General features: G+C 47.0%; 1 protein-coding gene across 1 annotated transcript; it reads left to right on the top strand.

Annotated features, from left to right (window-relative positions):
- Positions 1–759: 759 nt before the first annotated feature.
- Positions 760–12,154, top strand: MESD (mesoderm development LRP chaperone). Its single transcript, XM_060005333.1, has 3 exons — positions 760–1,003; positions 7,923–8,155; positions 9,747–12,154. The coding sequence occupies exons 1-3, from the start codon at positions 797–799 to the stop codon at positions 10,003–10,005; spliced, it is 699 nt and encodes a 232-aa protein (XP_059861316.1). The 5' UTR covers positions 760–796; the 3' UTR covers positions 10,006–12,154.
- Positions 12,155–25,851: the final 13,697 nt, after the last annotated feature.

The following is a 25,851-nucleotide window of genomic DNA, read 5'->3' as shown; positions in this document are numbered from 1 at the left end:
GGAAAGGATTAAACAGAGCCGACAGTATTAGGTTAAAATCAGAAGAGATACTGAAGCTGTTTTACAGGTGAGAAGTCATGATTTTTTTAAAAAGCTTTGTCAACTTCAAGAGATGACAGTAATATTGAGAGACAAATTGAACTCTCTGCTGAGCAGCAAAGCCCTGGGCCCGATCTATTCACGATCTCCTGAGAAAGTTGCTCTACCTGCCACTCACTCGTTTTCAACAGGCTGTTTTCAAAGGAAATTGCAGGAGACTGGGAGGAAACGTGTGACCTCGTGAAACCTGCTTTCTTAGAGCAAAGGCAGCTCCTAGAAGTTCCAGCTCTAATTCATTTCACAGGCGAAAACGTGAGGCCTCGTGAGGCGCTGTTTGAGGATCCTAGAGGCCCTGAGGGAATTTTTGGACCTGGCCTGCGCGTTAGAGAGAAAAACGTCGGCCTCTGGCGGAAAATGAAGGCGAGCACTCGGGTCCGAACCAGCCCCGGGTGAAAGCCTCAGCCGGACCATCCGGAGAAACCCTTGGGGCGGGGCGGGGCCAAGATGGCGGAGGAGGCGGGGCTTCAGGAGGTGAGGGCTGGAGGAAATGGGCCGGGGCGGGGCCTGGTAGGCTACCGAGGGCAGGGAGGCGGAACCACTGGGGCCTCCAGCCTGTGGAGGCGGGGCTGGAGGCGTGTCCCACGCAGGCGACGGCAGAGGGCGGGCCCGGGAAAGTGGTGGCCTGGGGCGGGGCCGGCGGCTCGCGCAGGTCCGGTCCTCGCGGCGGCGCGGTGCGGCGCGGCGCGGCGCGACGAAGATGGCGGCCTCCGGCTGGGCCCGTGTCGCCGTGGTCCTTCTCTGTGCCTCTGAACTGCTGCTGCTCCTGCTGCTGCCGCTGAGGGCCTTCGCCGCTGAGGGCCCAGCCGAGACGCCCGGCGAGGCCACCCCACCTCTCCGGAAGAAGAAGAAGGATATTCGCGACTACAATGACGCGGACATGGCTCGTCTTTTGGAACAGTGGGAGGTCCGCGGCGCGCGCACACCCTCCAGGCTCTTCTCTGTGCCGGGCCCCTTCCCAGTGACCTCTCACCTCCTCCGTCTTGGGACCCTTTAGACCTCAGTCTCGGAATCTTCCGACCCACTAACCTCCTCTCTACGCATGCCTCGAGCCCTTACTGACCCACTCCAGCCACCGCTAATCTTCAGTGCCTCCTCTGACCCCCGATCACCCTGCTGACCCCCGTCCCAGGACATTCATCCCAGTGTCCTCTTCCACCATTCCCCGGGCCACTCCAGTCACGGGTCAGCCTCTCCCTATTCAGCCCTACTTTGCCTTCAGTGCCCCGGTCGCCGCCGCGTTGCTCCCCGTGGTCAGTGCGCCCTGCTAATGGGGAGGGAGACCTTTTCCATTACACTCCTGAAGAATGGGGCGAGTGGATGGGCGACGGGCATGGTGAGGATTATCTTTCAAGAGGGCCGTTTCAGCTTTCATAGTTCTCCCGTGTTCTAAATTAGTAGGAATTCAGAGTGCCCATTTTGGTTATATGTCCCTGCTACGAGTTTTTGTAATTTTGTGAGTGGCTTTAATTTGAGGGGGGAGGGGGGTGGGAGGCGGTAGCAGAGGCTAGTGGCGCTCTCTCATGGAGCTCACATTATTCGCTTAAGGGAGCAATGATTTGCTTCTGTGAGAGTCAGTTTTCTGATTTGTAACTTGAATGCACTGGAGTGCGTAATTACAGGGAGTGGATAATAACCTTTTTAGGTAAGGTTGACTAACCAAAACCACGTTGCTGCCTTTTTCGCATCCAGAGGTGGGTGTCTTGTCCTGGTTCATTTGCACAGCTGGCGATCTAGAGTCAGAAGCTTGGGTTCTGTTCACTGTGTAACCTTGGGCAAGTGGGTCTCCACTCTAGACCTCTGGTTCCTTATGTGCAGAATGAAATTTTACTGGATGATTTCTTTCAACACTGATGTTTTGTTATTTTGTGGTTATCTGTGTGTGTGTGTTTGTATTGGATAGAGGCTTTCAGACATGAGTTTAAAGTACCATCTGATGCATTTGACTGGAAGAAAGCAGTTTTCATGTTGACCTGCAGCTGAAGGAAAGCTCAGGGTCGATCTGGGTGTTTGCCAACCACTAAGGAAAAAGGAACTTGGTGCAGCAGTTCCTTCCCCACTTTCCATCTCCCTTGCAATCTCCCAGTCTCTTTTTGGATTCTGGCAAGTGCAGTTTTTGATCCACCAAAGTGAGAATCGCATCTCGTGCAGAAATCCTAGCCTGGAAACACTCAGACCCTGAGCAAGACAAAAAAGGGTGCTGCAGAGGTGTACAAGGGATCCAACCATCAGGAATAGCAGTTAACAGTAAAAATAACTGCAGTACACAGTAGAAATGGCTGAGTGCTATAAAAAGAAAGTGCTGTGGGAATCTCAAAGGGTTTCAGGAAGGAAATGGTGTTTTAGGTAGACCAGGGAATGTGGGAGAATGGCATTACTAACCGAGCAGCATGAGCTGAGGTGGATGGGACGTGAGGGGACTGGGCAGAATGCTGTAAATATATATATATATTTTATTTATATATATATTTATATTTTTATATATTTATTTATATATATATATATATTTTTTTTTTTTTTTTTTTTTTGGCGGTAGGCGGGCCTCTCTCTGTTGTGGCCTCTTCCGTTGTGGAGCACAGGGTCCGGACGCGCAGGCTCAGCGGCCATGGCTTACGGGCCCAGCCGCTCCGCGGCATGTGGGATCTTCTCGGACCGGGGCACGAACCCGTGTCCCCTGCATCGGCAGGCGGACTCTCAACCACTGCGCCACCAGGGAAGCCCAATGCTGTAAATATTAATAGCCCAGGCTGTGGAGTTAGACTCCCTGGGTTCAAACCACTTCAGCTTGGAAATACGGACTGGTAAAGAGCCTCTCTGGACTTAGTTTCCTCACCTGCAAAACAGAGGTGTTAGTACCCACCTCAGAGTTGTTGTGAGGATTAACTGAGAAAACTTGCAAAGAACCTAGAATAGTGCAGCTCTAACTATTAGCTACGCTGATATAATAAATTGGTTAGGTTGGCTGGAACAGACTTTCTGAAGCCACATAGTGAGAGGTTAGTGAGAACCAGGCCTTGCTAGGCCTTGAATCCTGTGGGGTTTGGACTTTATTTAGAAGGGAAAATGTAGTCCCTGATGAGTTTGAAAAGTTGTGTTACCCAAATGTTATAATACTGGCATGTTTAATCATCCATAACTTCATCCCAAAACATGTGTGTAGTCTTTTGGTTCCCCTTCTGTATTCAGACATAGTTTTTACAGCTGAAAGCATAGCATCAATGGAATTTTCTGCTGTTCTTTTTTTCTTTTGCTATATATTAAGCATTTCCGCAGGTTACTGCATAGTCCTTGTAATATTTTTAAAAGGCTTCAGAGTATGCCCTAGAGTGGTTGTTTCAGCTGTCCGAACGTTTTTGAATAGTGGAACATCATACTTAGGGTTAAAATTCAGGAAAATTAATCGGTCAGCAAAGTTTAAGATGGATGGGCAGGGAGGGACTCTGAAGGCAGAGACAGCCTAATGTTTATTGAGTGTTCATTAGCTAACAAGGCTAAACACTCTTATCTCATTTAATCCCCTTACCTGTTTGTGGAGGGTGGTACTTATCTCTGTTTTCTAGATGATATTGAGGCACAGAGAGGTTAAGTAACTTGCCCAAAGGCACACAGCAAATTAACTTAATTTCACATTCGGTCACTTGACTTTAAAGCTTGTTCTTTTAACCATTTCACTACACTGCCATACAGATTGGTGAACAGAGTGCAAACGAAGGGGGACGAGGAGGACCTGGGTTAAGCTAGAAGCTGCAGTAATGGATTTGAAGGGAGAAAGAAATGTGAGAGATTTTATGCTCTTAACTCGACTTGGCAGTTGATTGACTGCATAACCAGGAAGGTGACAAGGATAATGTAGTGAAAGGACAGAGGTTTTGAACTCAGCCTTAACCCTTGGTAACTGTGATCCTCATTTTCCTTATCCGTAAAGCCAGATAACATCCCACTTCGCAGGGTTCCTTGCAGGTGAAATGAGCTGATGTTTGCAGACACTCTGCAAGCGTGAGCGCCCTTCCGCAGTAGCAGTTATTTTTTTCTGTGGGAGAGCAGATCCGTCTCTGGTTGCTTTTTTGAAGGAAGCAGCGCTTCCTCCCCTGGTGGCAATCCCTGAATTCTTCCCCCACTCCTCTGCTAGTGTGAACATCATCCCCGCAGTGAGAGGCCTGCCTCAGGTGTGGAGTGGGGCAGGAAGGGGAGAACTCCTTCCACTTCCACCGCGTTGCAACTACTGCTGAGTCCTGGTTGGTATAGGAAAACCGAAGGTGATTCCTTCTTACATTACTGTAACCAGGTGCTGCAGAGGGGCAGGTGGGGAGGGATCCAGAGCCAGACTGTGAGTTTGTACTTCAGCATCAGCCCCTTCAAGCCTGTGGCCTCGAGTAAGTTACTTACCTTCTCTGAGCCTCATCCACTTCTCTGTTCAATGGGGATCTTGCAGAATTGTCCTGAGGTGGGAAATAACAAATGCCCGAGACACAGTAGCTACACAGTAGATGGTAGCTGGTATTATTATCAAGGACCCTGGGAGGAAGAAAAGGATTTACAGGAAAAGGGAGTTCAGCTCTGTAGCTGTTACATTTGACAAACAGCAGTGGAGAAGTGGTGAAGCCGGTCAGAAATGCAAGACTGGCCTGGAGACAAGCCTGGGTAGGGTGTGGGGAGGGCCGCTTGGTCGTCCCCCCACCCCAGCCCTGCTTGGGGGTAAGCGTTTGATTGCTTTCAGTTTAGAGAAAGTGATAGAACAGGTAAGCTTACTCAGGGAAGCAGTGGAACTAAGAATAGACCTGGACAATTGCTTGCAACTAGTGTACTGGTTTTCTTTTCCTTTTTTAACCGAAACTCACCCTCAAACATATAAAATGGAAATTAAAGGTTCTTGAAACGATCCTTACCTTTGCTGTATGCACTAGACTAATGGTTATTTAATTATATTTTCATGGAAAAGAAGTGGTGCTTGTGACCTACTGAGTTAATGTCATGACCATCAGTAGGATCAGCTTGAAAAGTAAAAATATTCCAGGTAATTGAACCAACTAGACGTCTCGAAGTATTTTAAGGCAGCCGTGACAGATGTTATGGAGAAATAGAAGAGAATACAGTCAGAAACAGCCTGTGAATTTGGCCACTGGGAGCTCCTGTGTACTTTGAGAGGGTGATTTCCATAGTCAGCTGGAGGCCAGGTTACAGAGGGTCAGGTGGTATTAGGCAACATGTATTAAGTATTTACTACTCGCCTTTGTGTCATTAAATCCCCCAAACAAACCTAGGAGGGGGATACCGTCATTATCCTCCGCCCCCATTATAGGTGAGGCAAGTGATTTTCCACTTCTCCAAGGCCACACAGCTATAGGGCTGGGACCTGGAGCCGAGCCCAGGTCCCTGTGGCAGTGAAGCCCATGCTCCTGCCTACAGGTCACCAGCAGCTCCTTCAGAGCAAAATGAGGAAGAAGTGGGTCAGCTGAGAGGGTGGCAGAGCTGAGGAAAAGGCTGGCGCCATGCTGCTAGGGCCTTGGAGATCACCTAGTTCTGCTTTTCCTCTTCCTGACGAGGAAACGAGGAAGCGGGCCTCGAGGATTGTGGAGTCTTGTCCAAGGCCACACAGGTTGGTTAGGTGGAGCTGAAGTCAGATCCTAGGTCTGATACAAATATGGATCGCCTTCAAACACTGCTTCAGAATTATTTCATTCTCATCTTCTATTAAAAATATGTTTCCTGCAGTACATTATTGTTGGCGTCTTAAGCCTTGGCCCTTCAGTGATTTGTCAAGAGGCCCAAGTAGTGTATAGGGGCTTTTTGTTTCATTTTAGGTTGGGTTTTTTCGTGTGATTTTTTTTCTTTTTTTTGATAGCAGCTTTATTGAGATATAATTCACATGCCGTATAGTTCACATTTAAAGTGTACATTTCAGTGGTTTTAGAATATTCAAAGAGTTGTGCAGCCATCACCACAGTCAATTTTGGAACATTTGCATCACCCCAAAAAGAAACTCCGTAGTCTCGGTCACCCCTCCCTGAGTTCCTCCCAGCCCTCCAGCCAGCCCTAGGCAACCTCTAATCTACTTTCTGTCTCCATAGACTTGGCTGCTCTGGACATTTCATATGAGTAGAATCATACAATGTGTATGTAGTCTTTTGTGTCTGGCTCCTTTCACTTACATAATGTTGTCAGGGATCATCCGTGTGATAACATCGAGCAGTACTGCACTTCCTTTTTTTTTTTGGCTGCGTTAGGTGTTTGTTGCTGCGCACGGGCTTTCTCTAGTTGTGGCGAGCGGGGGCTACTCTTCGTTGCGGTGTGCGGACTTCTCATTGCGGTGGCTTCTCTTGTTGCAGAGCACGGGCTCTAGGCGCAAGGGCTTCAGTAGTTGTGGCTTGCGGGCTCTAGAGTGCAGGCTCAGTAGTTGTGGCGCACGGGCTTAGTTGCTCCGCGGCATGAGGGATCTTCCTGGACCAGGGCTCGAACCCGTGTCCCCTGCATTGGCAGGCGGGTTCTTAACCACTGTGCCACCAGGGAAGTCCCTGCATTTCTTTTTGCTGCTGGGAGTAGCCTTTTCTCCAATGAACACAGGTTCTTTTACGTGGTTTTAATTCATTTATCTTCTATTTATTGGTTGGCATTCTACCATTAGCAATTAACTCACTTGTTTATTTGGGTCTGGATTCAGTGGTTCTTATTTTATTTGGGAGTTATAAATCATTCTGTCATTATTTTGATTTTCAAATTATTCCAGATTAGGCCCATGAGCTCTGTTTCATGTTGGCTTCTGTGTCATTCTGACACATCCCATAATTCTCCGAGCACTTTCTCACTTTCTGATACAAGAAGATATTCCAGACTCATCTTCTGTTTTCTTTGCTGGAATTAGCCTTTTCTCTGCGGAATCCTGGTTCTTTTAAATATTATTATCTATCTGTCTATCAAAAATCATAAGTTCCTTCTGCTGCCTCCAATGCCAGCCCAATACCTCAGGTGCATTCTTCCCCCTTCTGTATTTGTAGCTCCCTTCCCCAAAGGGAAGAACCTGGCTCTCATTAGCCTCAATACAGTTACTCCTTTGCTCAAGCCTAGAATTCAGATTGTGGTTCAGAATTGCTAGCTTACACCACTGCAACAACCAAACCTACTACCTAGAACTGAATATTTGTTTATGGTTCTTATTTTTTAGGTGGAATTGATGTGCATGAAGTGCAGATTTTCAGTATTCAGTGAAAATTCATGAGTTTTGACAAATGGATACATCTGTTAAGTTATCCACACCCCTGTGAAAATACAAAGCATTCCCACACCCCAGAAAGTACCCTTGTGTCCCTTCTCAGTCAGTCCCACCTTGTAACCCTCTCCCCGAGAGGCAGCCACTGTTCTCACTTCTGTCGTCCTGGATTAATTTTACCTGTTCTTGAATTTCAAATAAACGAATTGTATAACGTGTCTGATTTTTGTGCCCGGCTCTGTCACTCAATATAGTATTTTTGAGATCGGTTGCATGTATCAGTATTTGTTTTTCTTCATCGCTGTGTAGTATTTAATTGTATGACCAAACCCGAATGTGGCCATTCTTATAGTCTACCATATTGGGTAGATTCTTTGAGGGTGAAAAAACTTTAGAAACCCATCACATGGGGTTCTCTGTGACTGGTGACCTGGAGTGATGAGTGCTGCCTGAAATTTAGCCTTTGCTTGAAAGTCAAGTGGAGGAGGGAATCCCCTGGGTTTACTTCTTTCTGTTATTATTTAGATCATAAACCTGCACCTGACATCATACGCAGATGTTCTTGCCTTTGCCAGTTGAAATGCATACTTTGTCTGATGCTTTTTTTCCTCCATCCTTATAGAAAGATGACGACATAGAAGAAGGAGATCTCCCAGAGCACAAAAGACCCTCTGCACCTATAGACTTCTCACAGATAGACCCGGGCAAGCCTGAGAGCATATTGAAGATGACAAAGAAGGGCAAGACGCTCATGATGTTCGTCACTGTATCAGGAAGCCCCACGGAGAAGGAGACGGAGGAGATCACGAGCCTCTGGCAGGGCAGTCTCTTCAACGCCAACTACGACGTCCAGAGGTAAAGCAGCAACAGCCTTGCCGAGAAGATGGGGGCTGTGCTGGAGCTTTTTCTGTGTCTGTGTAATGGCATATCCTTCCTGGCAGTACTTATAAGGGCTCTGGACCTTTCCTATCTAGTCTGTCTTCTTTTACATTTATTTATTTACCTTTTCTTCTGTCTTTGAAGAAGAGCATTCATTTTTGGTCAAAGCCAGTAAGTTTATTTATTTGTTTGTTTTCATATCTCATTTGATCCTAAAGCTATTTATCTTTGGGTCTTTAACTTTTCTTTTATCTGAGTAAGAAGCTGTATAGCTTAGCCTCTGTGGAGGGCAAATTAGTTACCGTTTGACAGTAGTGTGCCTCTTCCTTTAGAAGTCTCTGCGCCTCAGAGAATGCTTTTCTGTGTAGCTATGTTTACACATAAGCTTGGAGCAGACTGTTACTTTAAAGTGAAGGAGCCCAGTTGTCAGAGGTCAATATACTCCTAAGATGCAATTTTAAGGAATTTCCTTTTTCTTCCCCAAAAACAGTTCTGAAATTTAGGGTCTTCAAATATCTTAGTTCGGGAAATGTAAAAGGAATGAAGGAGTACTCAGAGTGTCTAGGATGGCAGAATGCTTTTTTTGTTTGTTTGTTTTTTGTGTGTTTTTTGCGGTACGCGGGCCTCTCACTGTTGTGGCCTCTCCCGTTGCGGAGCACAGGCTCCGGATGCGCAGGCCCAGTGGCCATGGCTCACGGGCCCAACCGCTCCGCGGCATGTGGGATCTTCCCGGACCGGGGCACGAACCCGTGTCCCCTGCATCGGCAGGCGGACTCTCAACCACTGCGCCACCAGGGAAGCCCGGCAGAATGCTTTTGTTAGCTTAAGTAGACACTTAGGGGAACAAATCAGTGCTGTGGTGGTTACTGGTCCAGAGCTCTCACCGATCTCTGAAGTGGTGGGGCGTTACAAACGGAAGGGTGGTGTCGTAGGTGTAGCCCCTCGGGAACAGAAGGATTGTGCCCACTGGCCACACTAGTGGTCCATCCGTCCACCCAGGCTCCATTCTGTTCCTCCCTGCTCCTTGGGGCCTGGTGAGTGTGGACGTGCTTGGATGCTTGCTTTAACTTCCAGGGTTAGGGTTTCTGTCCAGTAGCCGAGCATCCTCCTGAGCCTTCATGGGCCTCTTGTGACCTGATCTAAACTGGTGTTTTTCAGCCTTTATCAGCAGAGGCCTTCTGTCAGATGCAAGCTTAGCTGGGCCCTTCAGAATGTAAAACGGACCCAAATGGCAGCCTCCCTGTTGCTGCCCCGGCAGAGGGCCTGAGCCCCGTCTGCAGCCTCCCGAGGCCTTCTTCCTAATCCCGCCCTTCACGCGAGCAGCCACGTCTACCGCACACCCCCTCCCCGCAGGTTCTCCTTTGTTTTGATCTGAGCCGAGGTGTTAAATGGTTCAGCCAGCTAGTATTTTCAAACAGTGACTGTCAGACCTTCGAAAATAGAATGTTTAGTTCTGTATTCATGTAGAATTTGAAAAAAGATTTCTCGGTTAAGTGCCACAGGGCCTCTCTGACCCATTAGCCCTGTACTAGCAGTGAGCTGACTGTGGTCCCGTCTCTCTGTCAAGGTTCATCGTGGGGTCAGACCGTGCCATCTTCATGCTGCGTGACGGCAGCTACGCCTGGGAGATCAAGGACTTCTTGGTCAGTCAAGACAGGTGTGCCGATGTAACTCTGGAGGGACAGGTGTACCCTGGCAAAGGAAGAGGAAGCAAAGAGAAAAATAAAACCAAGCAAGAGAAAGGCAAAAAGAAGGAGGGGGGAGAGCCGAAACCTCAGGCTTCGAAGGAAGGCAATCGAGCTGGGAGTAAAAGAGAAGAGCTGTAGCGGGGCAGCTGCGGGTTCTGCAGCGGAGCGCGGGGAGCTCAGCCAGGGCGCGTGGGCCGGGGGTGGGCGTGGGAAACCACACAGCCATGAGTTCTCTGCTGGCAAAGGTCTGCCATGTGACCAGTTTCTGGTCAGTGTAAGAATTACTGTTTAAAAGGCTTCAAGTCAGAAGACAGAGGTTTTGTAATTAACATGGGACACTGACAAATTCACGATTACTATAAAATCACTTTAAATGGAAAGCTGGCGGTGTCGCTTTTCCCCATAAATGTGGGGAGTCTCTGGCCGGACTGTGGCACCGCTCCCTTCGCTGCACCTGCTCTTATCCGGCAGCCTGCTGTATCCATGCTTTTTATTTCTGTTAACTGAAAGGATACCAGGTTCTCATCAGACCAACTTAAGACTCCTGACTAAATTGAATCAGGCTCTCCATGCCACAGACATCACCTCATTACTGTGAGATTAGAAACGCTCCACAGGAGCACTGCACGTATCTAAATATACAATCAGGACACCAGGATGCGTAAATCCCAAATCTGTGCAGAAAATGCAGAGAACAGAAAATAATGCAACTTGGGAATCCTAAGTATTCGCTTTGAGTTTCTTGGACTTGAATTCCTCTTGTCAGTTATAGAGAACTCTTGGTATCTGTCAGGTTTTATGTAGTCTGTAAGTCCAGGGGTTCTGTCAGAATAGAACTTTATTTAGGAAAGAGTAATGCTGGTGTTGAGAGTTGTGTGTTCCATTTCATGTGATGATTTTCAAGGGTGTAAATCGGGCATGAGCAGAGTTCTTTGCAGAGCGTAGCAGAAGACTCAATAACCTCATTCACTTTTAAACATTTTTCTTTGATAAAGTGCCTAAAATTGTGGTGTTTTTGTATGGTACTAATATGATGTGCTACCTGTTACTGTCTGATGTTGCTGTCATACGTCAGAGCCTACTCTAAGAGTTACGGAATTTATACACAGGTGTCATTTTTAAGAACTAAAATCATTTGTTCAAAAAGGCTTCCATTGTGATTTTAACAAATTAAAAACAGCATGCACACGGTTAGAAAACTTCATCGTTAAAGAATGGTACAAAGCAAAAAGCCTTGGCCTCCCCTGCTACCACTGCCTTGTCCCAGTGGAAGCTACTGTTAATTTGTTTTCAAAAAAAAAAGAAAGGTACACTTACTGGTTTACAGTGATATGTATTTGTTTTGGCCTTACAGCCTCTATTTCCCCTTCTTTTGGTAACTATTCAGATCTCCCCACAGTGATCCACACCCTTTTTGTTTTCTGTTCTGTGCTGTAGGGGGATGTTTGCCCTGCAGGCCCCCCACTCCAGGGAGGAATTAATCCCAGGGTGAGTTTGCTTGAGCCACGTCAGGAAGAGGCGTTCTGTGTTTCTCATACAATCTGAAGCCAGGGAAGTGAGGCTGGAGCTGCTGCCACCCTCTTGCCCCCTCCAGGGGAGGGCTGTCTGAGGATGCAGTGGGGAGAAGCAGGGAGAGAGCCGAGTCCTGGTGGTATCGCCTAAGCCCCTGCATCCGGCCTCGTCTGAAACCAGTTTTTTTTTTTTTTTTTTCCCCTGGGTTTTTTCAGTTTTTACTTGAGCGATTTGTCGGGTTTCTGTCATCTGTCGTCGCGCTGGCCTCGTATACAGGGCAGCCGTCCTGACTGGATGCTTGTCTTCATTAAACAGAAGGGCGCACACTCTCCACCCTGCCCAGGACCTTGTGTTTCCACTTAGCTGGCTTTCCGTGTCACAGTGTACATGTCTGTCTCATTGCTTCCTATGGGATATGCGGCCACATCAGCCTGTATTGACTAAGCTTCTGTTACATTCTGGGCACCACTAGATGCCAGCAACAGTGTGGATACAGCCCCTGCCGTCGTGAAACAGTGATTTGGTGGGGAAAGACAAATACTAATCTTATACAAAGTGAAATGGCAATCGTTGAAATAGGTAAGAAGTACAGTGCCAAGAAGTGGAGGAATCTTGGGATAGTCAGAGGGGACCTCTCTGAGGCAGGAGGAGGGAGTAACCTAGGCAGAGGAAACAGTCCATGCAAAGGCCCTGTGGTTAGACGGAACAGAGGAGGGACAGCGGGAAGGCCAATGAAGAGGCTGGGGCACAGCACAGGACCAGGCTGGACAGGTGAGTTATGGAGGTTTTATGGGGGTCGAGAGCTTATACAAGTCTCTGGGATCTCTTAAAGAAACAGTACACCTTTATGAATAAGAATTATGAAAGTGAAGATTTATTTGGAAGATTCCTATGTAAGAGGGGCCCATTCACTTAGAAAATCCACCTCTGCAAGCCAGCTGTTAAGGTACAGAACTACCTTACCAGGCGACAAAGCTAATGCCTGCTGTCCTGACTCCTGTCTCCCTGGCTGTCCTCCCCGCCATTCCCCCGGGAAGCCCTAGACCTTGTACGTTCCAGTAATGAGGATGAAAGCTGGAACTGTAGCATCTGTGTGGGGTGCACAGGGTCTGGTAGAGATTCTGGAGGACTGAAGGATTTTAGCTGTGGGGTGGATTCAAGTGGTAATGTGATTTGCACTGGCTACACCAGAGAATTGATTGGAAGTGGGCAGTGGTTGGTGTGAGGGGCAAGTTGGGAGGGTCTTTCAGTAGTTCAGGCCTTGCTTGAAGGTGGCGCAGGATGAGCTGGGTGGTGGTGAGGTCTGACCCACGGTTCCCCTGCACAGTCCCTGCTGATGCACGTTGAGTTTTCAGGGTCTCACTAGTAGGTACAGTGCTGCACTGGACATTTTAACAGATATTACCAACTATTTTGGTAAACTTGTGTTTATATCTGAGGGGCAGATTCCTAGCAGTGGAATTGGTAGAAGAAGCAAATTTTAACCTTCCCATGTAGACTGCCAAATGACCCTCCAATGTGGTTTTGTTAAGTTAGCTTTGCTAACAGTAGACCTCAAATCCTGGCCAGCACTGGGCATTACACTTGCCAATTTAATAGACGTGAAAACCACATCTTCATTGGCTACCCTGAAGCCACCCTAGTGGAGAGGCCACATATAGGAGCCACACAGAGAGAGAGATGCTCAGAGAACCCCACCTGTACCAGCCCCAGCTAGGAGTCATCCCAGCCCAGGCACAGACAGGTGAGCAAGTGAGCCTTCAAATGCTTCCAGCCTTCAAGACGTCCCAGCCATGCAGGAAGCAGAAAAGCCACGCCCAATCTGCAGATTCATGAACAAGAGAAATGTCATGTTTAAGGGAGGGGCGGGGGGTGTATAATACATATACACATGCACATATATAAATTCATTCTTTTTAAATTTTTTTATTTTTTTGTCCGCGCTGCGCGGCATGTGGGATCTTAGTTCCCCGACCAGGGATCGAACCCCTGCCCCCTGCACTGGGAGCGTGAAGTCTTAGCCACTGGACCACCAGGGTTTTTACTTTTTCATGTTTGTTTTCATGCCTCTTGATTTAATACATTCACATGACATCTTTGACTGTAAACTGTGAAACATGAGAACTTAATAATTAGACATCCTTCCACCCCCCTAGTTTTTGATACTTTAGGTTGTGGTTTTTAGTACTTGTTTCCTTTATAATGTTAAACCTCTTTTTCTTTTTATTTATTTTTCTTTTTGCGGTATGCGGGCCTCTCACCGTTGTGGCTTCTCCCATCGCGGAGCACAGGCTCCAGACGCGCAGGCTCAGCGGCCATGGCTCACGGGCCCAGCCGCTCCGCAGCATGTGGGATCTTCCCGGACCGGGGCACGAACCCGTGTCCCCTGCAGCTGCAGGCGGACTCTCAACCACTGCGCCACCAGGGAAGCCCCCTCTTTTTAAATTAAACCAACTTAGTATGTATTAATCCCTCATCAAGGTGGAGGAATTCTCAAACTTCCTTCCGTCTCCTGATTCTTCTTTAAGAGTGTTATTTGTACACTGACAGGTTGTGTAACACATCCATTGCTCCATTGGAGCGGTCTAGGCCAGTCTTATCTTTCCTCTTAGAAGCGACTGCTTTTTCGATCAGATCCTGGGGATCCTGCCTCATTCCTATCATTCAGTACTTTTGCTAAAAAGATTTTTCAAAATCTTTTGTTATTCTCGTAGAATATGGTGTGTCATTTCCAACTGCAATTTAGGTGGTTTTTTCCCCATCATGTGAAAAAAAATTATCTTCTATTGTTAACTTATTTTCAGTTTTGTGTTGGTGTTTTGGGCACCAATTTTTTTCTTAGCTCTGAAATGAGTTTTTTTGTTTGTTTGTTTGTTTGTTTTTTTGTGGTACGCGGACCTCTCACTGCTGTGGCCTCTCCCGTTGCGGAGCACAGGCTCTGTACGTACAGGCTCAGCGGCCATGGCTCACGGGCCCAGCCGCTCCGCAGCATGTGGGATCTTCCTGGACCGGGGCATGAACCTGTGTCCCCTGCATCGGCAGGCGGACTCTCAACCACTGTGCCACCAGGGAAGCCCCTGAAATGAGTTTTTTTTTAAATCTCGTTCTGTTTTTAATCTGTTTTTATTAGAAACCAAGTTTTTGTTAAATTCTGTGAATTCAGGAAGTCCAAATGGAGACGCTGTACCTTGTGGATTTTGTTTGTTTGTTTGCTTTTCTTCAAGAAACTGCCAACTTTGTTTTTGTATCTCATTTTTTTCATGTTTTCTTTTTATTCATTTTCTTAAATTTTATTGAAGTATAGTTGATTTACACCTTGTGTTATATTTTTTCCCAGAATAGAATATTTTTCTGTATTTGTACATATATTCTTTTGTGGTGGTTGTTTTCTAATTGCAGCATGTTTGGATAGATACCACGTCTTTGTTTTTTCCCCTCTTGTTCATGCTTTGTAGACACAGCCTTTCCCAGACCTTGGCCTAGACTATCTATCTTTGGTGAATTCTCCTGACTCCCTTCCCTTCTTATCTGAGCATTGTTTGTTTTCCTGGAGCTGCAATTCATGGCCTGAGTATTGCTTTTTCTCAGCTTTTCTATAACCTAACAGGAAAGGGAGGGGGCTCAGGCTGTGTGGCCTTGCTTGATGAGTAGGCTGTGCCGTCCTGTGATTTTTACCAAATGTCCTAGACCTTGGTGGGGTCGGGTGTGGGGGTGGGTAACACTCTTCCTAGAAGGTTTCCTGTCCAGCCTTCGGAGAGTCCCTCTGATTAGCAGTGGACCTCGGAGCCCTGGCTGCCCTCTGGGAGGGTCAGGCTGGAGTGTTCCTCTCTACCTAATAACCATGTTTCTCCCGCCCCTGTAGGAGGAGGAAAGGCCATGCCGAATGCTGCTTTTGGCCAGGGCAGGGCTAGGCATGGGCAGTGAAGCACTCGCTACAGGCACGTGATGTAAGGGGCATCACAAAACTCAGTAAAGAGAAATAATATTTAATTGTGTATTTAAAAAATCAAGTTAATGTTAAAAAAAGAAACTGATGATGAAAACATGAAAATGTTAAAGACAGGAGCAGTCAGAGCAAAGATGAGGGTGAGACAGTGAGGCTATGCAGGTATGGGGTCGAATCTAAGGTCTTAAACCAGTGGTCTTTAAGTAGTATTTCTTCATGGTTTCTTTTTGGGGTTTTTTTTGCGGTACGCGGGCCTCTCACTGTTGTGGCCTCTCCCGTTGCGGAGCACAGGCTCTGGATGCGCAGGCTCAGCGGCCATGGCTCACGGGCCCAGCCGCTCCGCGGCATGTGGGATCTTCCCGGACCGGGGCACGAACTCGTGTCCCTTGCATCGGCAGGCGGACTCTCAACCACTGTGCCACCAGGGAAGCCCTCTTCATGTTTTAAGAGTTAATATTCCCTGACTTACCAGGTTTGTACTTTCAGAATAAGACTTGAAAGCCTTATTGTACAGATGTTACAAGATCTCCATGAAAGAAAGAAATTCACCCACCTACACAGCCTCCCAGCTATTCAAGCCTTGTTCATTTGACCAAGCTTCCTTTCAGGTTATTATCTCTGAACTTTGTAATCACATAGTTGTCATCATAGCAGAAACAGAATTTTATTTTTGGCTTTTTCCACTTAGCCTTGTATCATAATGACGTTTCCCTGTTGCTGTATGGTCTTCACATTTCACATTTCACTGGCTGTGTAACAGTCCCATCCTTTTCCTGCAGAGAAAGTTGGGCCAGACTGCAGTGTCAGACGTGGCTCTGCTACTTACAAGGGCATGAGTCTAATCTGGGTCTCATCCGCATCCCCTTCCAGGAGTGTCTGCGTCATCCCAAGGCTTCCCTGTTCGCAGGAGTGACCCTACTCCCCTATCCCACCCACCTTGGATGGTCACAGTCACTTGGACCAGAGGTGCAGACCTCACCCTGGGCACACACCTGGTTGGCAAATCAGATCCTCTCCGCCAGAGATTGAATGATTTGGTAGCTGAGTCATCAACAGTGGGACAACTAGAGTGAAGGTTTCAGAGCTTCTGTTGGTGAAATTTCTGGACTTGCCCTGAGTTTCTGACCTCCTGGGTCTTGATGATTCTGCTTGTTCCTGGATTCTGGGAGCTCTAGATCCTTACGAGCTTTTCACTAGAGCTGCTTTGAAGAAGTTTCTGCAACTGGTCTGATCTCCCCACTCTAACTTTTTTTATTCTCTGTTTTTGTCTGTCTAAACAGGGTATGAAACAAAGCAAAGATGTCAGGACCCTCGTTCTGTGCTGTATCGCCACTCTCTTGACCTCTTCCTATATTGTTGAATATTTGGGTTCTTTTTAGTGACCCAAATTGTCAATTTCATTGAAATTAGTTTCTCTTCTGCCTTAAGATGACTCCTTTAGTATTGTTTTCAAGATTACTGGAACAAAGGGCACGTTTTTATTATACGTTGTCATTTTACTTCCGAAAGGATTATATCAGTTTGCGCGGTCACCAGCAGTATATGAGCAGACCCATCCATTCTGCCAAAAACTCACTAGAATTGGGCATTATTTTTAATTCATTAATGTATTTATTCATTCAGAAGTATTTATTGATCACCTACATGCCAGGCATAGTTCGAGGTATAAAATGTTAATTTATTTTAATTTGCATGCTTCTCAGTCTCTTGGTGGACTGTGTTAAAGAAAAATTTTGTACTAGACACTTGTTAAAATTGGCAAGGAAGATTTTATTTACCACTGTTGCAAAAGGGGAAAGAGATTGAATTCAACTCTGAATGCAGTTAGTCAAAGAGCAGAGTGAGAGGGTCCGTGGATGGAAAATTAGATTAGCTGTCAAGGGTAGGGGGATGCTTGCTAACCTGGCCTCACTGGATTCTTACCAGACTGGCCCGAGGCTGAGTTTTCAAGGCGCGGGAGGATTAACCTGACCTGGGAGGATTCTTCGCTAAACAGGGCTCAGCAGGCCAAGGTTGAGGCCTAGTTGAGATGAGGCTTCAGAGGAACCTGACTCAAGTTTGCTCAAGGAGGGCATCTTTGCCCACTCCAATCTTTTTTTTCATCTCCAATTTTTGTAATGTGTGTGCTCCTTATTGAACATAAAAATTAACCCTTTGACTGAAAGCTGATGAAAAAAATGTTTTCCTGTGATGCTACTGCGAGGTACCTTGTTGACCAGGCTGGGTGAGGCCAGGGCTTGAAGCGGAGGGGCCTTGACAGTAGCCAAAGCTTGGGCTCTTCACTTGGGGGTCCTTGAGGGTGCACGTCTGGGAGGAAAGTCCCGAAGAACAGGCCTGGCTGAACTCATCTGGGGAGCAGAGGAGGAAGATGTGGATGGTAATGACTACAACAAACACGTTTTGGACTTGAGAGCTTCCACCAGCCTCCCATTATTATCCACCTTGTGTGAACCTCGAGGTGTGGAGGTGTGGGCGGTTCCTGTTCACAGGTGAAACGGGAGGGGGAGGGGGTTCGCCTCTGATCACAGAACCAGCCAGTGCTCTGCCTGTTTCATAAAACCCCTATCAGGCGAAGTAGAAATTAGAAATGTTCATTCTTTCCGCCTCACCATCCAGAGAACCAAGGCACAGCTGGGGAAAGTGATTTGGCCAGAACCCTCTAGAGCAGGGGTCCCCCTGAAGAGACCATTAGCATCTTCCTGTGAAAGAAAATCAAGTCAAAAATTAAGGGACACCATCGACATGTCCATTGACAAAGGAATGCATAAAGAAGATGTGGTACATATATACAATGGAATATTACTCAGCCATAAAAAAGAATGAAATAATGCCATTTGCAGCAACATGGATGGACCTAGAGACTGTCATATTGAGTGAAGTAAGTCAGACAGAGAAAGAGAAATATCATGATATCTCCTATATGCGGAATCTAAAACGATACAAATGAACTTATTTACAGAACAGAAACAGACATACAGACTTAGAGAATGAACTAATGGTTACCAGGGGGGAAGGGGGGAAGGAAGGGATAGTTAGGGAGTTTGGGATTGACATGTACACACTACTATATTTTAAACGGCTAACCAACGAGGACCTACTGTATAGCACAGGGAACTCAGCTCAGTGTTATGTGGCGGCCTGGATGGAAGGGGAGTCTGGGGGAGAATGGATACATGTATATGTATGGCTGTGCACCTGAAACTATCACAAAATTATTAATCAGCTATACGCCAATATAAAATGAAAAGAAAAACAAAGAAACCAAAATAAATATAGAAATTTTCATTTATTCATTAATTTAAAAAAAGTTAAGGGACATGTCCACTAGGGGGCAGCAGAGACCGGCATGCTTCGCGGCATCCACATTGCTTGAAGCTCTGACTTTGCCGCCCACCGTTCGGGCAGAATTCTTCAGCTATTATTTTAATGAACAGATCACTCAATCTGTGCTTGCCAAATATTTGTGAACATCTGCATATGCCTCTCTCTGGATTTCTGTTTGAAACCTAAAAGATTATCTGCTCTGTGTGTCCTGTTCTACGTAAATTAATTTACGTCATCCTCCTAGCAGCCCTGTGCAGTCGGTACTATAGCATCACCCCCATTTTACACACGGGGAAACTGAAGCACAGAGAAGTTAAGTATTTCTTCCGCGGTCGCACCACTAGGAAGTGTCAAAGCCAGCATTCGAACTCAGGTCGTGGGGCTCTGCCTGGGAAGACGGCTGCTCCTGTCCACCTGGCCTCATTGCACACCCGCTCGCCACGTATGTACCTACTGAACACCTACAAGATCCAGGAATTGAGCCGGTGATGGGGGTGAAGGCGAACAAGGCAGTAAAGCCCCTGCCCTCCTGGTGTTTACACATGGCATTAAAAGATGCTCGATGTCCCTTTCCGTTCATTGCGCGTCCACTGTGTGCAGGCTCTTGACATACTTTATTTCATTTACTCTCCGTAGCCCTGCAGGGTTGCAGTTTGCTAGCTGTTAGTGTGAGGCCCGTTAGAGCACAGCTTTGGAGTTGCACTGCCAGGTCCTGCATTTTAGGAGCTGGATCATCTTGGGCACATCATCTAAGCTTGCTTAAGGCTATGGGCACTAATAAAAGTTCCTGCCTCATAGACGTGTTGTGAGGATTAAATGCGTGAATCCACGTGAAGTGCTTAACACAGCATTCTATATGTGTTAACTGTTACTGTATTTTTCTTTTTTATAAATTTATTCATTTTATTTCCTTATATTTTTGGCTGTGTTGGGTCTTTGTTGCTGCACCTGGGCTTTCTCTAGCTGTGGCGAGCAGGGTGCATGGACTTCTCATTGTGGTGGCCTCTCTTGTTGCGGAGCACGGGCTCAGTAGTTGTGGCGCACGGGCTTAGTTGCTCCGTGGCACGTGGGATCTTCCTGGACCAGGGCTCAAACCCGTGTCCCCTGCATTGGCAGGCGGATTCTTAACTGCTGTGCCACCAGGGAAGCCCTTGTTTGTTTTTTTAGATGATTAAACAGAGACTCGTAGGGTTAAGCCTCTGGCCCAAGGTCACTGCTAGCAAGGAAGGAATGGCATCCTTCCCCTCTGGAGGCAGTGCTCTGTTCACTGGAGCACCACAGCCTAAGGAGGGGGATGGGATAGAAGTCTGCATGGGCTGCAGAGATTGTTCCGGAAGAATGGCCATCTGCCCAGTGCAGCGTATGCAAGAGCAGAGTGGGTCTGCTTCTGTTCAGGCGGGAACATCCACTGCTCCCACCTCCTTGGCACCGCACTCCCAGATGCTTGCATTGTTGAGGACCTTCACGCTTAGGTCACGTGGCGTCACCCTGAAAATGACTAGGGGCAGAGCTGCCCTAGTCCAGGATGGACTGCAGGCTGACTGTGCTGTTTGGTAGGACAAGGAAATTTCCGGGGGGCAGATTTCAGGTCTCATCCAAGTGTCATAAGCCAGAAACTCCGGGGCCCTCTCCACTCGGCCCAGCATCTGGGGAAATCTGAGCTGGCAGCTGGGGCCACGTGGTAAACTCTCCCTAGATCTTGTTGAATTGATTGAAGCCTATCAATGAGCCATCACTCAAGTTCTGTCAAACCCTGGACCTGAGCAGCCCCCCTTGCGGGATTTTTAGATCTTAGTGCACAGTGCCCTAGCACACTCAGAGCAATTTTTTTTTTTCCTCCAGAGAAGTTTGCTGAAGTTGCCAGGGTGAAGTTTCTGAGCCCACAAATCTGAGGCCTGGAGTTGGGGCCGCAAGGAGGGCTGCCCTCCTGGAATGTCAGGAATTCCAGGGACATCTGGCCTGCTTTTCATCTGCTGGGCCCGCCAACCGGCATTCTTCCTTGTGGGGAGCGAGGCTTCAGTGATGGGCCTGGAAACACGGAGGCCCCTTTGATCCCAGCCTCCTGTTGCAGCCCACGTTGGATGACCTTGAGTGCCAATGTGATGTCCCTGGGCCTCACCACTTCTATAAACAGGGGTGACAAGTTCTGCCAGGCCTGGAATCCACATACCAAGGTCTGGAAGAAACTGAACTAGAGGAATTCATTCCAGCACCAAGGAGGTCCCTGAACCCCTAGTAGAGAAGCTTCTTTCCAAATGCCCTAAGATCTTTGCTCCTCCTTTAAATTCTCTTGGGCAAAGATGGTGTTTTCTGCCTTTGGGCTCCTACTTCTAATTTTATTTATTTATTTACTTGTTTGTTTATTTTTTGCGGCCTCTCCCGTTGCGGAGCACAGGCTCCGGATGCGCAGGCTCAGCGGCCATGGCTCACGGGCCTAGCTGCTCCGTGGCATGTGGGATCTTCCCAGAACGGGGCACGAACCTATGTCCCCTGCATCGGCAGGCGGACTGTCAACCACTGCGCCACCAGGGAAGCCCCTACTTCTAATTTTAAATCAATGTATGCCCCGGGCTAGAATGGATCACCTCTGCTGTACCTCAGATGCACCAGACAACTCTCACCAAAGGAATTTAACCAAGGGAAGCGGCCACCGAGGAGGCCTTTGCTATCGCAAACTAGTTCCTTGGGCTTTTGAGAGGCAAGATCAGGAAGGAGGGAGATGGGGAGGGAGGAGGAGGTGCGAAGGCTGGGGGACCAGCCTGGAGGCTGTGGCACTGGCACCATCAGAAGGAACGCGAGTGTGGGCTTGGTGGAGGTAGCAGGGCTTGGAGGGGTGTGTGTGTGTGTGTGTGTGTGTGTGTGTGTGTGTGTCTGTCTGTCTGTGTGTCTGAGAACATCTCTCACATGCAGAATGCCAGGCCAATTGAGCTCCAAGGTCTTGGAGCCTGTAATATTCTGTGACTTACAGAACCCACAATGATTTTGCAACTGACTTTGCAAATGCACAGTTTGTTATTACAAGCTCTTTGTCAATATTATTTCAGTGAGGTGTAATAGTTCATCAAATGAGACCGTAATTTAGTTAGTCGCTCCCGTGGAGTCAAACGTTGAGGTGCTTTGAACGTGTCAAATGATTATAAATAATGCCATAAAGAACATCTTTATACCTAAGCTTTGTTTCCTTAGGCTACATTCCCAGATAAATAATTACTAGGTCAATGAAAAGGACTATTTTTAAAGCTCTTGATCCGTAATGCTAAGTACTTTCTAAATAGTTATTTCCAACTTTCAGAAGTTTTTTATTGAGGAAGTATTTTAAATGTACACACAAACATGCAACTAGAGTGAGTGGTATAATGAATTCCGTTCCTTATCACCCAGCATTCATAATTATCAACATTTCAACAGTCATTTTTAATCTTCATTTTGGGAAAGGGACTGTATCTCAGTGTAGCCAGTCTGATTGCTGACTATTTAGATTGTTTCAAAGTTTTCATTATCATATAAAATGCTGCAGTGAATATCCTTGTCACAAATGCTGTGCACTACTGTAAGCTCTTTCTTTTTTAAAAAAATCAATCAATTAATTAATTTTATTGGTTGATTTTTGGCTGCGTTGGGTCTTCATTGCTGTGCGCGGGCTTTCTCTAGTTGCGGCAAGAGGGGGCTATTGTTTATTGCAGTGCATGGGCTTCTCATTGCTGTGGCTTCTCTTGTTGCAGAGCATGGGTTCTAGGCGTGTGGGTTCAATAGTTGTGGCTTGTGGGCTCAGTAGTTGTGGTGCATGGGCTTAGTTGCTCCGTGGTATGTGGGATCTTCCTGAACCAGGGATTGAACCCGTGTCCCCTGCGTTGGCAGGTGGATTCTTAACGACTGTGCCACCTGGAAGTCCCAGCTCTTTCTTGAGATAAATTCTTGGGCAGAATTTTGGAGCCAAAGTCTGCACATATTTTCAATTCACTTTTACATAATACAGAATTGCTTTATGGAAAAGGTGCACCAAATTATTTTTCTGTCCTCATCTAAGAATGTCTGTTTCTTCTTGCCTTGTAGCATTCTTCGCAATATTTTCAGTTTGATAGGTGATTAATAGTATCTCCCTGTTGTTTCAGTTTGCATCTTATAATTACCAATGAGGCTGAATTTTTTTTTTTTAACTAGAGACTCTTTTATTTTATTTTTTTATTTCCCCCCCACCTCGGACTAAAGTTTCTTCCTTTCTTTCTTTCTTCTTCTTTCTTTCTTTCTTTCCTTCCTTCTTTCTTTCTTTCTTTCTTTCTTTCTTTCTTTCAATTGGAGTAGTTGCTTTACACTGCTGTGAGGCTGAATTTTTAAATACATATATTTATTTCCCATTTATAGACTTTTTCTGTGAATTGACACCTTCCTGTTTTCTTTTGGTGTTCCCCACCCTTCCTTTACTGCTTTGTAAGAGTGTCTCACATATAAAATATCGGCGGAGTCCCAGTAGAAAGCAGATGGCATCGTACCAATCCTTTAATGAAGGGACCATTTGCACATTATGTGAATAAAGTTCAGGGACCCCCAACAGAAGCATAATCCTGCCATAATCTTGGCCTTGCAAACGTGTGTTACCAACCAGGGTTCTTGGCCTTCCCCAAACAGTAGAAATTGATCAGAGGCCAGACAGAAAACTCAGGCAAGGCTTTATTGGGGCCCCTGCTGCGGCTGGGGAGTGAGAACAAACAGCAGGTTCCCTTGTTTGCTCGCTCCCCGAGAGGGGGCAAGCTTTTTCCTTATATGGGGTGAGGGTAGGGGTGTGTCCAGGGGTCGGGCCAGGGGGGTGGCTTAGGTGTTTCGCCCACCCCTTAGGTGGTGGTGTGTTCAGGGCGCATGCACAGCCCCCTGCTTTTGCTCCCGACCTCCTGCTTTTGCTCCAGGCTCTTCAAAAGTGGCAGTTGGGTTTTCTGGTCTTTTTAAACTCATTTCCTCAATTTATTTATTTACAATTTTAATAATTTTATGTCATCCTATGAACGAATCTTGGTGATTTCGCCTTTGGGGTTTTGCTTAGGAGAGGTTCTCCATACCCAACATTGTAGTATTATTCAACCTGGTGTAGTGTTTTCCCTCTAGAGTCGGAAGGGGGAAAAAAGATCTGTTTAAGAGCTATAAACAAGCAAAACTCTGTTTGAGCAGCTTCCTTCTTCTAAGGGAGTCGACATGATACTTTCCAGGGGAGTATAAACCTTATACTCTTCCCTTCCACTCCTTGTAATTGTTTTGTTGAAGGATACAAACTAGCAGAGCTGTATTTTTTCTCAGCGCCGCCTTCAACTCCTTCGCTGAAGCCAGCAGGTACCAGCTTGCAGAACCAGTGGTTAAATAGGAATCTTGGGATCTGGCTATGAAACCACTGTAGCTGGAAATTGGCCGACGAGTGTATTTACACCATGGACATCAGCAAAGGCTAAAAACCAGGGCTCTCTCTTCCTTCCCCCAAAGCGAGTTTACCTGCTCTCCACCTGCTTGGGCCCTGTCTGAGCCCCTGCAGGGGAGATGGGGGTGGAGAAGTGGGGCTGTTCTTTTTCTCTGCTTCCGCCTTGCTTCCCACTCCACTTCTCCCATCATTCCCCATTCCTGCTGGCTCCTACCGGTTTGGGGCACAGAGCAGGGGGATTAGAGGAAAAGGGGTAAAAAGTCTTCAGTAATTTGTGCTATTGCAAACTGTCCTTAAGTGCTCTCTGTTATGGCAGGTGTTATGGCTCTTTGGCACGGGATGTCTTCTGGTTTCTTCCCAAATGCTCCCTTACCCACTTGGATCTGAGCAATACATTTCCCAGCTGAATACGGGTGGCGCCTCTTCCTTTTTCAGCTCCTGCCTTTGGAGATGCCCCATAGCCTCTTTCTGCCAGGTATCCCTTCACCTGAGCAGACAGCTGTTTGGGGCAGGGTCCCTTCAAGCTAGCCTACTTGCGCTGAGCTCCACATGCGCTCTTCAAAAAAAAAAAAAAAATTTTTTTAATTCATTTTTTGGCTGCACGGCTTGTGGGATCTTAGTTCCCTAACCAGGGATCGAACCCACACCCCCTGCCTTGGAAGCTCGGAGTCTTAACCACTGGACCGCCGGGGAAGTCTCTCCATGATGTGCTCTTGATGCATGGAAACCTCATGCATCCTTACCCAGCCAGCGGGTGCAGGGGCATTTACCCAGAGGCTGTTCTCCTGGGAACCTTGGGCAGCTCCAGCCTGCATCCACCTTCTGTCACCCCAGGACGAGGGCAGAGGCACCTTCAGCCTCTACTCTCCCAAATGACAGGGAAGTAAGACACCAGAGAATTCTCCTCCCCAGCTCCGGCAGTGGTCGGGTGGCCTGTGAGTCTGGGGGCTCAGTAAGCACTGAGAAGTAAACTGTCAGTCTCTCCCTACTGCAGATACTCCCGGTCTCCCCATGAGGGGTTCTGTCGGCCCCCCTCCCTTGCTTAGGGACGAGCCCGTAAGAGAGGGGAACCCCCAGAGCATACTGCACTCTTCTGAACTTCCTACCTTCCTCTCTTTTCTTTTCTTTTTTTAAAGTATGGTTGATTTACAACATTGTGCTTGTTTCAGGTGTACAGCTAAGTGACTTGTTTATACATATATATCTCTATATTCTTTTTCAATTCTTTCCCATTATAGTTTGTTACAAGATATTGAATACAGTTCCCTGTGCTATACAGTAAGCCCTTGTTGTTTATGTTATATATAGCACTGTGCCTCTGCTAACCCCACACTCCCAATTTATCCTCTGCCGCTTCCCCTCTGGTAGCCATAAATTTGTTTTCTATGTCTATGAGTCTGATTCTGTTTTGTAAATAAGTTCATTGGTGCTATTTTTTTCGATTCCACATGTAAGTGATAGCATATGCTATTTGTCTTTCTCTTTCTGACTTACTTCACTCAGTATGATAATCTCTAAGTCCATCCATGTTGCTGCAAGTGGCATTACTTCATTCTTTTTTATGGCTGAGTAATATTCCATTGTATATATGTACCACATCTTCTTAATCCATTCCTCTGTCAATGGACACTTAGGTTGCTTCCATATTTTTATGGCTGTCTCCATGCAGACAGGGGCTAGGTGTGCTCACCTTGTCACGTAACAGCCTGGCAGTGACTCCCCTGGGCGTCTGGTGACTGTTGAAGAGACAAGTGTGGGAGGGGCCCCCAAGTCCGTCCTCTCTCTCCACTCTGGGCTATCT

This window comes from Delphinus delphis, chromosome 2 (assembly GCF_949987515.2).
Source record: "Delphinus delphis chromosome 2, mDelDel1.2, whole genome shotgun sequence".
NCBI classification, from domain to species: Eukaryota; Metazoa; Chordata; class Mammalia; order Artiodactyla; family Delphinidae; genus Delphinus; species Delphinus delphis.
The sequence above is the reverse complement of the archived record's forward strand: the minus strand, read 5'-3'. Positions and strand labels throughout refer to the sequence as shown.

Coding starts and splice junctions, on each gene's coding strand:
- MESD (XM_060005333.1), top strand. CDS start 797: ATGGCGGCCTCCGGCTGGGCCCGTGTCGCCGTGGTCCTTCTCTGTGCC. Junction 1,004..7,922: donor GTCTTTTGGAACAGTGGGAG/GTCCGCGGCGCG, acceptor CCATCCTTATAG/AAAGATGACGACATAGAAGA. Junction 8,156..9,746: donor GCCAACTACGACGTCCAGAG/GTAAAGCAGCAA, acceptor CTCTCTGTCAAG/GTTCATCGTGGGGTCAGACC.